General features: G+C 42.8%; 1 protein-coding gene across 1 annotated transcript in view; it reads right to left on the bottom strand.

Annotated features, from left to right (window-relative positions):
* Nucleotides 1–13,651, bottom strand: part of KCNK9 (potassium two pore domain channel subfamily K member 9) — a 218,085-nt gene extending 204,434 nt beyond the window's left edge. The window contains exon 1 of the mRNA XM_001370833.3: nucleotides 12,144–13,651. Coding sequence (XP_001370870.2) covers nucleotides 12,144–12,957 — 814 coding nt within the window. The 5' untranslated portion in view covers nucleotides 12,958–13,651. The remainder of the gene's footprint in view (nucleotides 1–12,143) is intronic.
* Between the last annotated feature and the right edge of the window lie 731 nt (nucleotides 13,652–14,382).

The following is a 14,382-nucleotide window of genomic DNA, read 5'->3' as shown; positions in this document are numbered from 1 at the left end:
TTCTCCATTTCCCCAGACTGGTCACTAACTCATCTTTCTTTAAGAATTATTGTTTAAAGGTAATAGCAAGTCAATGTTCATCATCTTAAAAGCCTCTGGGTTGTCTCTTGGCAGAGGACTGGAGGTGCCAAATGAAGCATATACTTTTAGGCATGGCCAACGGTTCAGTTTGTTTTGCTTGACTGGCCTTATTATAAGGGAGGGTTTTTTTTTTGTTTGTTTGTTTGGAGGGTTTGGAGATCAGAAGCAGACTGTAGGACATGATGGGCATCAATTGACTATCCCATAATAAGCATCAGAGAGGGAGAGGGAGAAGGGGATGGAGAGAGGGGAGGAAAAGGAGGGAGGGGGAGATATGGGGGGAGAGAAGGGAGGAGAGAGAGAGAGAGAGACAGAGAGAGACAGAGAGAGAGACAGAGAGAGAGTGTGTTCCAGGCATGAAGTCAAAATGCCTGGAGATGGAAGATGAAATCTCCTGTGTAAAGAGGAGCAAGAAGACCAGCGTCACTTGATGGCATAGTTTGTTTGTTTTTTTGGGGGGGGGGGGGCGGGGAGGAGGTTAGGAATAAGAAGAGTGAGAAGATAGGTAGATAATAAATAGTGAATGGCATTAAAAACCAAAAAGAAGAGTTTCTGTTTGATCCTGGAGAAAATAGGGAATCATTGGTATTTATTGAATTGGGGGTAGAAGTGGCATGGTAAGAACTGGGATTTTAGATGATCCATTGACAGTAGAGTGGAGCATGGACTGGAGTGGGGAGAGACCTGAAAGCAAGGGAGATCAACTGGCTATTGTCAGATCTACTGACTTGAGATTCATATCATACATTTCCATCTTAGAACAGCTTTCTCTAAGTCCTTTCCAACCCCCAAACTTGAAGATTTTAAAGCTGTTAAGCTAACTCTAGGCCACAATAGAAAAGGCATAGGCATCAAAAACTCATAGAGTCAATCATTTGTAAGGACAACTGGAGACCAAGATTCTGAGTTCATTCCCCCCAAATAAAGTTGGGCATACTAGGAACCATTAAAGCTGCCCCCAAGGCCATTTGTTATCTTTAAGAGTTTCCTATTAACATTTGGAAATCTATGCAATGAACAACATATCAAGCTGGTTCTCTAGGAACACCCTGAGTAGCTGAAATCAGATCACAATTTATTGTTGCTTAAAAAAATAAAAATTATTTATGTTTACTATACTTATTTCCCCTAAATAAAGGAAGAAAAAGATCACTTTTAAAGGGAAATATATACATAGAAACAAACAGGAAGAAGAAAAAAACAATGTTTTCCTAAACTTGCTATCCTGGGTAGCCAATATTCAGACCCATTAGGAATACATGGAAGGTAATACTTTACAGATTGGGAGTGATTTCCTTACAACCATATGAGGAGGAGAATGTAAGCACTATTAACCCCATTTTATAGATGAGGAGACTGGACTAATATGACTTGCCCAAGGTCACATAGCTAGTAAGTAAGCAGAAGAAAGACACAGAACCAGGACTTCTGGCTCCTATCCCAGCACTTTCTCCAAAATGCCAAGGACAGCCATTGTTGTTGTTGTTCAGTCATTTCAATCATATCCAACTCTTCCTGACCCCATTTGGGGTTTTCTTGGCAGAAACACTGGCATGGTTGCCATTTCCTTTTCCAGCTCATTTTACAGATAAGGAAACTGAGGCAAACAGGGTGAAGCAACTAAGATCAGTTTTGAACTCAGGAAGATGTCTTCCTGCCTCCAGCACCTGCACTCTATCCACTAAATCACCTAGATGTTCCATTGTGCATGGCCCTTTTGTATTTGACCCTGATGGCTGCTTAGGAGAAATGAGGCTAACTTACCTTGGTTCATTTCAAGTTAGAGATAAAAAAATTGGCATCTATCAGTAATGCTTTCCACAGCTGACATGACAGCTCAGAGTGGGGGATGAGAGTTGGGGAGAATGAAGGGAAGAATTTTCCCTCAAACACTCCATCATCAGGGAAAAATAACTTAGGGAAGTTTGCTAGATTCATAAAATCCTACTTCTATTATCTGAGCCATAGAGGCAAGAAAATGAAATTGCTTAGCATATAAAGGGCTAAGTTGACGTGAGTTCTCATTTCAGCATCACAGAAGCAGGTGGTGGGCTCCATTCTGCCCTTTTCACCTACAGGATGGACATACTTATTCTTATCCTCAATTCATGTGAATATCGTTAATGGAAATCAGGATTTGGACCCTGGAGATGAAACCAGGGCTTCTGTTGCTGCCATATTGTAAATGAAGGGCTTTATTTTTTTTCTCGTGCAAAACACACCTCCATATTAGTCATTGTTTTAAGAGCTCACTCATACAAAACCTAAACCCCCAAATAAAACCATAAATATACTGATGTGAAAGATGGTATGATTTGATCTGCATCCCTTTGACTCCACCAGTTCTTTCTCTGGCAGTGGATAGCATTCCCCATCATGAGTCTTTCAGGATTGTCCCAGATTATCACATTGCTGAGAGTAGCCAAGTGTTCACAGTTGATCGTCATACAATATTGCTATTACTGTGTACAATGTTCTCCCGGTTCTGCTTATTTCACTCTGCATCAGTTTATTCTGATCCTTCCTGTTTTTTTTCCAAAATCATCTTGCTTATCATCTCTTATAGCACAATAGTATTCTATCACCAACACAACTTGTTCAGCCATTCTCCAATTGATGAACATCCCCTCAATTTCCAATTCTTTGCCACTACAAAAAGAGCTACTATGAATGTCCTTTCCCCTTTTTTATTATCTCTTTGGGATAGAGACCCAGTAATGGATTACTGGATTGAAGGGTATGCCCAGTTTTATAGCCCCACAGTCATAGTTCCAAATTGCCCTCCAGAATGGTTGGAGCAGTTCACAGCTCCACTAGCAATGCGTTAACGTCTAAGGGGCTTTATCTAAGTAACCCTCTCTTTGTCTTTGTCTTTAAAATGGGCAAGTTATCCTGAATGATCTCCAAAGTTTCTTTCAGTTTCAACATTCTATGAGTATTCTCTTGGGGAACAGAGGGCTGGATCTAAGAGCAGATGACTTTAATTTGAAGCCCAGCTTGGCATTCAGTGAAAACTCATCTTCCTGAGTTCAAATCTGACTTCAGATATTTACTGTAGCTGTGTGACTCTAGATAAGTCATTTAACCCTGTTTGCCTCAATTCCTCTGCTCCAAAATGAGCTGGAGAAAGAAATGCCAAATCACTCCAGTATGTGTACCGAGAAAACCCCAAAGGGAGTCATGAAGAGTCAGACATGACTGCAATGACTGAACAACAACAATATCTGTGTCTTACTACTTGTATGACTGAGCAAATCATTTCATCGCTTCTAAGCATAAAGTAGCAGCTAGTCCAGCCCAATTGTTTTAACAAAGGAAACTAAGGCCCTTTCTGATTCTAAAACCTGTGAGCTGATGTGCTAAGGTCCCTTCCTGCTCCAACATCATATAAGTCTGCAACTTGTGATTTGCAGACTAGACAGGCAGCTAGGTTTCCCAGCAGATACAGCCTTGAGACTGGGATCAGGGAGACCTGAGTTGAAATCTGGCCTCAGATGTGTGCTAACTATGGGTGTGATTCTGGACAAGTTGCTTGACTTCAGTTTATCTCAGTAGCCTTGACTGTAAAATGGGGATAAGAATAACACCTTCCTCCTAGGGTTCTTGTAAGGATCAAATGAGATAATATTTCTGGAGTGATTAGCACAGTGCCTGGAAAATAGTAGATACTATATAAAAGCTTTTTTCCTTTCCCTCTCACTAGAGAACCTGAGTTCAAATCCTGTCTCTTCTGCTTTCTACTTATTTGAGCCTGGACACAACATTTAACTTTTCTGGGTCTCAGTTTCCTCGTCTGTAAAATGGAGATAAGAATAACATCTCCCACACAGGTTCACTGTGAGACTCAAATGAGTTAGCATAGGTAAAACACTTTGGAAACTTTAAACGCTATTGGTATCGTGATGATTATTAGTATTGCTGCTAATCAGCCTTTTAGGGATATTGTGAACCTTGTCACTACTTCAGTTTGAATCAGTTGCTATATCATTGTTGCTCCAAGTCACCTATTGAGTTAATGGATGGCATTAGGCTTAAAGTCAGGTTGACCTGAGTTCAAATTCTGTCTAAGATTTACTAGTTGTCTAACTCTAGTCTCTTAACTTCTTTTAGCCTCAGTTCCTCTAGCTGTAAAATAGGGATAATAAAAGCACCTTTCTCACAAAGGTGGCAAAAGTGACGATGGATGGAAAGTGCTTTGTAAACCTTAAAGCAACATAGAAATGTGAGCTATTCACTCTAAAACAAGGGGATAGACAAATGAGCTCTAAGGTCTCTTTCCGATCTAAATCTGTGATCCTTCATCTGATTCAGGAATCTTGGAGGCAGTAGCCAAGGGTGAGGTCATATGATTTCTGGCTCCCACATCTCACCTAATTTCAGCATCTGCCTCAAATCCCCCCCCACTCTGGGATCTCCTTTTGTTGTTAAAATAATGCATGCCCCTTGCTTCCGTTGTTTACAATCAGAAATAACAAGTGCACCCCAGTCCTACACAAGGCTCCATAAATATTCAGTGTTTACTAGAATACTGGAGTGTTAAATCAAGTATGACTATCAGCCTTAAAAGGCCAAAGGATGAGGAGAGGTACCCATGGAAAGAGCACGTTTTTACAGAGTCAATGGATACTCCAAGGGAATAAATAAAGAAAATTAAGACAGTTACTTCCTGCACCCAGCCTGGCTCATTATATGAAAATATGCTTTTAAGTTGCTGGGAACACTAGAATAATTTGCCTAACATTTAAGGTGAATGAAGGTGGAAAGCACCATAGTTTACAGAGTAAATTGGATTCGATTGGTAAAATTTTAGACCTGAATACAGAAAAATGTTTTATATGATTGCACATGTAAAATCTATATTGCACTGCTTACCATTTCAGAGAGGGAAGAGGGAAGGGAAGGTGGGGGAGAGAGAGAATTGGGAACTCAAAAAAAATTTTAAAGCACGAATGTTAAAAATTCATTTTTATATGTAATCAGAAGGAAAGGAAAACATTTTTAAAATATATTTTAATTTAATTAAAAAATTAAAAGATAAGTTAATTAATAAATTAAATTAAAATATTTTAGAGCTGACATGGCCTTTGAGATCATCACATCGAACCCACTCATTTTGCAGAGGAGGAAACTAAAGTATTTGAATCAAACACTTCCAGTCAGAATTCTTATTGAGTTCCAACTTGGACAGTTACAGTTAGAAGGGGGAGGTAGAAAGACCATAGGATTTGGAGTTGGAGAATCTGCTGCTTATAGTATCTCTGAGACTTTGAGCAAGTCCCTTAACTCCTATGTGCCTCAGTTTCCCCATCTGTAAAATGCGGTGTGCCAGTAGCATCTACTTCTCAGGATTATTGGGAGGATCAAATGAATAAATATGTGAAATTTTTATATACTTTAAGGTTTACATATATGTTAACTATTATCATTATTACTACCCATTCATCCAAATGTCAATCAATTGTTTTTATTGTCATTATTATTATTGCTCACAACCACATAATGAATTAGTGGCAGTACAGTGAATTTTTCAGCCTTCCAGTTAACCATTCTTTCCATAAGCACTTATTTAGCACCTACTATGTGCCAGGTAGTGTGCTTTACAAATATTATCTACTTGAGAATTAGCTAGCCTAATTGGTGGTTTCAAAAAACCAACAAAACAAAGAAAAAATGATGGAAGATTCCATAAAGCTATTGGTGGCTCTGGAAAGAATTACCTATGAGAGAAGCAAGTGAAGCAAAGAACTGGATTACTTTGTCTCCCTACCTTTATTGATTCAATACTCTTTACCTCAATTCATCTCCTTTAGAAGCAGAGGGTGGAGCCTCTGTGACAATCTCCTAAAACCTAGTAGAACTTTATGAATTAAATTCTATCAAAGAACTTCCATTGAAAGTAACTAAAAAATCTAAAGTTGTAGATTAAAGCTCTAGTCATCCAATCCCCTTCATTTTTAAATTATTTTTTTAACCCTTAGTATTAGTTCTAAGACAGAATTGCAGAGAGAGCTAGGCAATTAGGGTTAAGTTACTTGCCCAGGATTACACAACTGGAAAGTGTCTAAAGCAGATTTGAACCCAAGTCCTCCCAACCCCAGGTATAATGCTGTATTCATTGTGCTGCCCTGCTGACCACAACTCCTTCATTTTTACAGAAGAGGAAACTGAGTTGTTGAGAAGGGAAATGGTTTGTACCGGGTCACAAGATAGTAAGGAACAGGTCTGAGAATGTTCTCTAAAGCCCAGTTCTCTAAATCTGATGACCCTTATTAAAAATTCTTCATAACATCTCCAATTAGGGAGGAAAAGGATAAAAGGTGATGTGTTTGGGAAGCAGTTGTTCCTTTGAAAATGTGAATGCCACTCACTGCTTTATGTGGGAGCCTTAAGTTTCTAAAAGGGGGATCATCTCTCTTATTTCCAGGATTAGCCATGTCAAACAAAGGTGCTGGTTACTATAGAAATGAAATGTTAAACAATAGAATGAAGGGGATATTGGAGGAATTGTGATAAAATGGAAAATATCACTGGAAAGTCATGGACCATAGTTCAAATTTAGACTTTGCCACTAAATCACTTATGCTCATATCTTTGGCTCTCTGATCCAAATTACCTACCAAATGAATAAATGGAGTGGAACCAGAAGAGGATGTTCAGGATAGTAAGAGACCATGTCATCTAAACACTGAATTGAAAGAAAGAGGGATACTAAGCCTAGAGAAAGGAATACTTAGAGGAGATATAATGGATATCTTTAAGTGTCGGTGATTTTTCATAGGAATTAGACTTCTTTTACTTGATCTCAGAGAACAGAAATAGGAGCAACACAAGTATAAATTGTATAGAGGAAAATGTGCATTTCCATGTAAGTAAAAACTTCCTCAAAATTAAAACTACCCAGAATTGCTCTAGGTGGACTCATCAATGAAGACCACATCTCTCAGCCAGAAGACTTGTCAGAAGTTGTGACAGAGATTCCTATTTAAGTATGAGTTCAAATACATACTCTGTGAGCCCCTCTTTAGGTCTGAGGGTATGATTTGGGGCAGAGAACTGGATTCTATGATCTTTAAGATCTCTTCTGGCTATTGTCCTCTTTTTTCTATAAGAAAGTTCTCCTTCCCTGAGGCATAGAATTTTTAAAAACCCAAGTATCCTACAGCAATCTGATCTCTTCAATTCCTGTAATTCACTGACCTGGGATAAGACAGGTAGGAAGGGAAGTGAGAAAGAGGAGGAAATCCATTACTCATTTCCCAGTCTCATATAAAAAGGATGGAGGAAATCATCTGATCTCATATTTTCTAGGAAGGTTAGTAATACCAACAATTCCCTAGAATTTAAATTCAAATAATAATAAATAGTACAAACACTGGTTTAAAAACAATTGTTCTCTAATCCTAACCAGTGAGAATCTACCATGCCTCCTACTGTGGAATAAAAAATTTGGCCCAAGGCATAGACTGCAGAAGTTTGCTACAAGGAGCTGTCCCTTACAGCACCACAATCCAGGGAGTGCTCCAAAGTCAGACATTCACACACAAGCAGTTTAAATTTAAAAGTAAGACCCCAAAGCAATGAATCTAAACTTGCACAAGAATAGGTACATATGTTTGCAGTTTTTTTTAAAGCAATTCCATAATGTAGTTCTAGCTAGGAAAACACAACAGCTGTATATTAAAGATTTCACAGCTTAAAATAGACACATCCACAATTTCTGAAGCCTCTGAAGTTTAAAATGAAAACATTTTCTTCCCATAGAAATGGATACATGTAAGTAGCTCAGAAAAACAATTAGGGCAGAGGCAAAGAGAGGAGGGAAAAGCAAGAGGAAGGGAGGAAGGGAGAGAGAGTCATTAAAATACAAAATCTGAATGGGCACTGAGTTGTATTTGGTCTTTGGTTATTAACTGCATTGATAACTATATTCATGAGGTATTAAAGCTGCAAGGAGACAGAGAATATTGGATATTAGAACATAGAATATACAAAGAACTAGCAGGAAAGAAACTTAGAAGATAAAATGTTAGAATACAGAGCTTTGAGGGACCTTAGAATAAAGAATATGAAAACCTAGAACATATAATGTTAGAGCAGGAAGGAACCTCAGAATATAAAATGTTAGAACATACAATATTAAAGGGACTTTGGAATATAGTGTTGGAAGGTAGAATGTTAGGGATAGGAGGGACTCTAAGATCTCAGAAACCATCTAGTTCAAACCATTCATCTTATAAAGAAACTGTTGATCTAGATGAGCAAAGTTTCTTGCTCAAAGTCATACAACTAGCTTAGAACATCTGGGCTCTTTCCTAACTTTCCCCCTAACTCCCAATCTATCATTTTTTTTCTACTCCATTGTAGCACCTCTCATTAGTACAACTCCTCTGAGATCTAGGTCAGGATTAATGTGATATTCCAAATGCAACAACAACCTCTTTTATGGAAACACAGCCTGTAATCCAAGATGAAATGGCAGTAATATTTTTAAAAGTCACTTTACAAAGCTATCTAATACTTAAATTAGGGAAGGACATCTTCATTAACAGATGCAAAATGCAATATGCTTTTGGAATTCTCCTTCTGAAACATTAGAGGGGAAATGTACCAAGCATGGGAATGTCTGGAGGTTAGATTAAAAAATGAGAACACAAGGAAAGATTAACCTGACTGGTTATTATCATTGCCCAATACAAAACACCTTAGAGAACACAGCTTTGGGGTAGTTTTGTTCAAGGCCTGGGACTACCTTAATTAGCATTTATATTAAAAAAAGAAGAAAACAAACAGAACCAAAATGGGACAACATTTTGTTTCCTGTAAATTTGACCACTTATGCTAAACTCTCAGAAAAAAGGGGGGCATACTAACTTCTGCCTGCCCTCTCTAGTCTAGATTTTCTTGAATTTCCTTATTTCCCCCAAAAGAAATAAATTTCATGGAATCTAAGCCTGAGAGGAATTTTTGACACATAGTTCAATCCCTGACTTCACAGATAAGAAAAATGAGACCAAGTAAGGGGACTTGATTTGAACAAGGCCACCCAGATAGTAAATAGCCAAGTCAGAGTAGGGACTGGAACCCATGTCCTCCAAATCTAATGCCTTTTATATTAGAATTAAATTACCATTCTCCTCTTAAATGAAGATTTGAAATTCTCAGAAGTAAAGGTATACTTGAAAGGAATAAGTACATCAGAAAAACACGGGTCCATATAATTTTGTAAAACAATTCATGTATCTAATCTTTAAGAACAGAATCATGAAATATGTTGAGAGGTTAGATCTATTTATGTCCAATAACTGTAAATGATCTCTTCTCCCTTATCCCCCTTAGGGTCAGAAAAGATAAAAATAAAGAAAACTCTGTCTCTGAGAACCAAGGCTCTTATTTATCACCTGGGGATCAGGAGAGCCACAGGAATCCACATGCACCCCAAAGGTGAGAAAAGCCCCTCCTACTCCCACCTACACTTCTGGCTTACAGGCTTACTAGGGAGAAAGAAAGCCCACCAAAGAGACGGGCATGAAGAGGGGTCAGATGTAAGTGCTAGGGTTGGACTCCTTAAAGCTCCTTATACTTCTGACTGCTCCATTACTATGGCTTCAATAACATTTTCATCCTAAAGATTAACCCTTAAGAGGCTGAAGTCCTACTCAGAAGTAGCCAGTCTTTACCTTGAAAGGAAATATGCATTAATGAAAACTATCAACAATATTGAGACTTTAAAAGGCAAGCATTTCATTTTCCTATAAGGGGAAGAAATCCCTTTTATCAATCTTGTACCCTCATCATTCAAATTCTTCAATTTTACCAACAAACTTTTGGTATTTTCCAGCTGAAATAAAAGCCTTCTTCTCATAGTAGCACAACTCAATTTTAGAGGCACTCTCCAAATGCAAATAAGTATCTCTGTTCACTCCAGGTTCCCTGCTTTGGGACTTTCCCTCTACAGGCCTGATAGAAGTTTGAAGGTGGCAAATTTAATGATGACTGACTGTTCTATGTGACCAAAAAATAGTCTGGACAGCACAGCATTTATTTAGTCTATGACAACAAGAGATCATTAGACTAGGTTGAAGACAATTTATAAGCTACAAACTTAGAATTTCTCTTTTAAACATTCAAAACTGAACCACTGATTAAAAGTTTTTACAAAGTGAATTTTCTCCAACTCTTTTTCAATCTCATGGAAATAAAAATCATTGTGTGCTTCCCATCCCATATGGCAAAACGAGAAATTCTGATTTTATTCATGCAGATCTCTCCAAACAAGAAAAAATATCAGAGAAAAAATGAAAGCAATAATCTGGCTGCAGAGAAAGAAAAAGCAGACCAAGTGAGAAAGAAGGGAGGGGAGGAAAAGAGGGAAGTTAGGAAGGAAAGAGGAAAGGAAGAATGAATGAAAGTAGGAGGGAAGGAAATGGAAAGAAAAGCACAAGAAGCAAGAGCTCTTAGACAGAGTAAAAATGACCCCAAAGGCCCCCAGCACAGTTTAGAACTTTGCATAGGAGAAAATACCTTTCTCTTCTCCACCCTTAGGTCAAAAGATATGCCAATTGGATTGTAAACCAGCAATATCTTCAGGTGGTAAGTGTGGCTGTGTGGTAACAAGTTCTGAATGGTAGAAAGATATTGTCTGTGTCTATTAACAACAGGGAACCAGTCTCCTGTCCTTTCCAATACAATGCACTTTCCACTGTCTACTGGGATAAAAATGACCTTCTCACATCTCCACAGATCCTCGAGCTTGTGTGGCAGAGAGTGCTCTCAGAAAGAAACACGAGCCACCTCCATGAAAGCGTCCCATTTAGTGTAAGGTCACAAAGAAGTACCACAATCACTGGTGTTGACTTTTGTCACGCAGCTACATTTAGGCAGACAGAATGTATGTAGAGGCAGCCTGGACCTCCAAAGCTCTGCATGACATTGAGACAAACACCCCCATTGTCTCCCAGACCAGTTATTAAATGACCTATTACTTTTAGTTAGAAGCATGCTAGTCATTCTTTTTGATCCCCTAAGAAATTGTTCTCATCCTCAACTCTGCCTACCAGAATTACAGAGAGGGGGGAAGGGGGGAGAGAGTGTCACCCCAGCACTCGGCCACCATAATACAACAGTCCTTTCCAGACAAACGCAGAAAAACTTGTACCTGACTTTGGTCCCTCACTCTGTTTTCCAGGCAAAGAGCACACAAGACCCTGATTATTCTAACCCTTTTCCCTGGGTTCCTATTGCTTCCAGCTGCCACAACTCCGGGGGAAACAAGAGTAAAGCAGAGGAAGGACAGGAACAGGGATTAATAAAGGAAAGGCAAGGGTTGAAGGAAGAGGGACACAGGCACCTGTTAAGAACTAGGATAGGTCCCAGGGCTTCCCCACTACCCAAAAGGCACCTTGACATGAGTTTCCTGTCGCCAGCAGGAATGCCAGTGAAGATCCTGAAACTCTCACCCAGAAGGACCCAGTCATCAATAGTAAGTAACAGGATGGAAAAGACTACATCCCGTCATCCTAACCCCACTGTTGGGGGTAGGATGGGGGTGGGGGAAGCAGGAAGGGAGGGAAGGTCTGAAACAGGTTTATTCTTAGCTCCTGACTCTCACAAAAGTGAGCTTCGGCTCCTTATCCATCTCGAAACTCTAGGTTCCAGGAGTTCAAAGCACAGCTACATAGAGACCCTCAGGCCCGGTCTCCTAGCCCCTTGTTGCCACCCCCCACTCCCCACCCCACACACACACACACAAAATGATGAGGAAGGGACGGTGATAAGAAGTAAAGAGCTCTCAAAGACTATACAGAAATAGATTCGATAGGGGACTCTTTGGGTGGGAAGGGTGAAGGTAAGAGGTTGAGGGGGTTCGTTAATAACATTTTAACCCCTTGCACTCAGAAAACATTCCCTTCGTAGCTCTCTGCATTCTTCCACCACCCCTCTCCCTGCCTTGAACTCTTCGGATCCCTTGTCCCTGGAATAAGGGTCAAAGTGGTGAAAGCCAGTTCCTAGGCTAAAGTCAGCTCTGCCCAGCTCTTCCCAGCCCTGCCCAGCCCGGCTCTTACCTATCGTGGTGATCACGGTGATCGCGAAGTAGAAGGATCCGGCGAATTTCCACTGGACCCCAGCGCGGTGGGGCTCCGACTGCATGATGACCAGCTCCAGCTGGAGATAGTCCTCGCTAGTGATGTTGTACTTTCCCTTAATCCGGATCTCCTCGGCTTTGAGTTTCTCCTCCTCGCGCATCTCGTGGTCGGACTCCAGGGCGTCGAAGACAGCGGCGCCCACCAAGAGGTAAGTGAAGGTGCAGATGATGAGGGACAAGGTCCGCACGTTCTGCCGCTTCATGGCCGCCAGCAAGGGGCCGGCACGGGGTGCATGTCCCCCGGCCGCCCGGCGGTCCGACTGCAGCGCGCAGCAGCCACCGCCTCCTGCTCTCCTGCCGCCGCCGCCTCCTCCTCCTCCTCCCCGTCCTCCCCCTCCTCCTCCTCCACCTCCTCCTCCTCTACTGGGAAGTTGTAAGCAGCAGTGGGGCGGCTGCCCAAGGGGCGGGGGGTATGGGAGGTAGCCTCCGCCAACGCTGCTACTGCTGCTGCTGATGCTGCCGCCACTGCTACGGCGCGGGTGGTGGAGGTGGAGGGGATAAGGCTGGAGCTGGAGCTGCGGTAACTGCTGATGCCGCCGCCGCCGCCGTGGTGGCGGCTGCTGCTGTGGCTGCTGCTGCTGCTCCTGATGCTGCTGCTGGCGCGGCCGAGCCTCAGGCTCCTGCGAGGAAGAGAGGCAGAGGAGGCTGCTGGAGCGCCGGGACCAGGTGCCGGGGAGCCCGGACACTCTGCGCAAGACCTGGCCAAACCAACCTGTCCCACTGCGCAGTGCCATCAAAGGCAAACCCCGCTAGTGACCACTGGGGAGGGGAAAAGACTCTCTCCCCCGAAAAACAAAACAAAACAAAACCCCAGCACCCAAGTCCTCTAGTCTACTGTCGCCACTGTCTCTTCTTATTCCAAGAGCAGCAGCTATCCCTCTTCTCTCTCCTTCCCCTTCGTCCTCCCCGCCTCCAGCTTTCTCTTCCTCCTCCTCCTCCTAGCCTCAGCGGGCTTTAAGGAACTGGAGGCAGCGCCTGCAGGTCCGTAGAGCGCAGAGCCGGACTGGAGTTTGCAGGCCCTCTCACCCTCCCTCTCCCCGACCCCAACTCCCACCAAAGGGGGAAAAGTTTACAAAGAGACAGGTCTTCAGAAGTCCCCTCTAGATGCCAGGCAAGGAGGGGGTAGGGAAAAGAGAGGCAAGAGAGGGATATAGGATGAAACAAGCAAGTGCAGGGGGCGGGGGTGTCCAAAAGTCCCGAAGGGAGAAAAGGAGAGAAGAAAATGTTTTCTTCTCCTAGTCGGATCCTCCTCTAGCCTGATTTTCGCTTAAGCCCCCAGGCTGCCTTGCAAGTTTTCTTTCCGTTGCCCTCCAGCCCCAGAGCAGAGACAGAACCCGGGGGGGGGGGGGGGGGGGGGCGATGAGGAGGGCGCGGTCAGAGACCAAGTCTAAGTGCAGCTCATTTCCCTCCCCTCTGTCAGTGCCAGAGCGGGTCTGCGCGGAGCGCTCAGGGGACCAAAAGGGAGTCCCGCGAGCCTCGGGGAGTTCCAGGGCTGGAGCGGGCTCATGAGCCTAACCGGATTCCCTACCCGTGTCCAGGCAGCTAAACAAAAGGCGGGGGAGTCCCAGGGCTGCAGGTGGCGACTGGGAGCGGAGTTGGGGAGAGACACCAGGCGCTGGAAGGAAGGGAGGTGTCCCCTGATTTCTCCCCCAAGCAATAAAGCTCAAACAGCCTCAATGCTGCGCTCAATCGGCCTGTGTAGGTGTGTGTCTGTGTATGTGCGCGCATGGGAGTGTGTAAAATATGTGTGTCAGCCCCTGTGGCTAATCTTCGGGATGGTGGTCGCAGTGGGGGCGTTTGGGGAAGGGCTGATTTACACCATGGCACTCCTCATGTCTTCCCTCGGCGAGTCGCCTCCCCAAAGTCCAGGGCCAGCTGGCTCCAAATCTGTGGCGGCTCTCGCCGCAGACACGACCAGGGCGCAGAGACGCACGCGGCTCGCCAGGAGGGGACTCAAAGGGCGGGGAGAAGATGATGGAAAGAAGGGGGGAGGGGAAGGAGATAACGGGCCAGAACGCTATGAATAATAAAATCTGGGTGTGTGAAAGGAGGAGGGGGAGGAGCTACGGAACACTTGGAGGTTTTTGTTTTTTCGACTGAAAACCAAAGGGATGGGGGGAGGAGAAGGGTGGCATAAATAAAGGCTCCTCAGTCAGTCC

The sequence above is a fragment of the Monodelphis domestica genome, chromosome 3 (assembly GCF_027887165.1).
Source record: "Monodelphis domestica isolate mMonDom1 chromosome 3, mMonDom1.pri, whole genome shotgun sequence".
NCBI classification, from domain to species: Eukaryota; Metazoa; Chordata; class Mammalia; order Didelphimorphia; family Didelphidae; genus Monodelphis; species Monodelphis domestica.
Note: the sequence above shows the minus strand (reverse complement) of the source record. Positions and strands in the feature narration are given on the sequence as shown.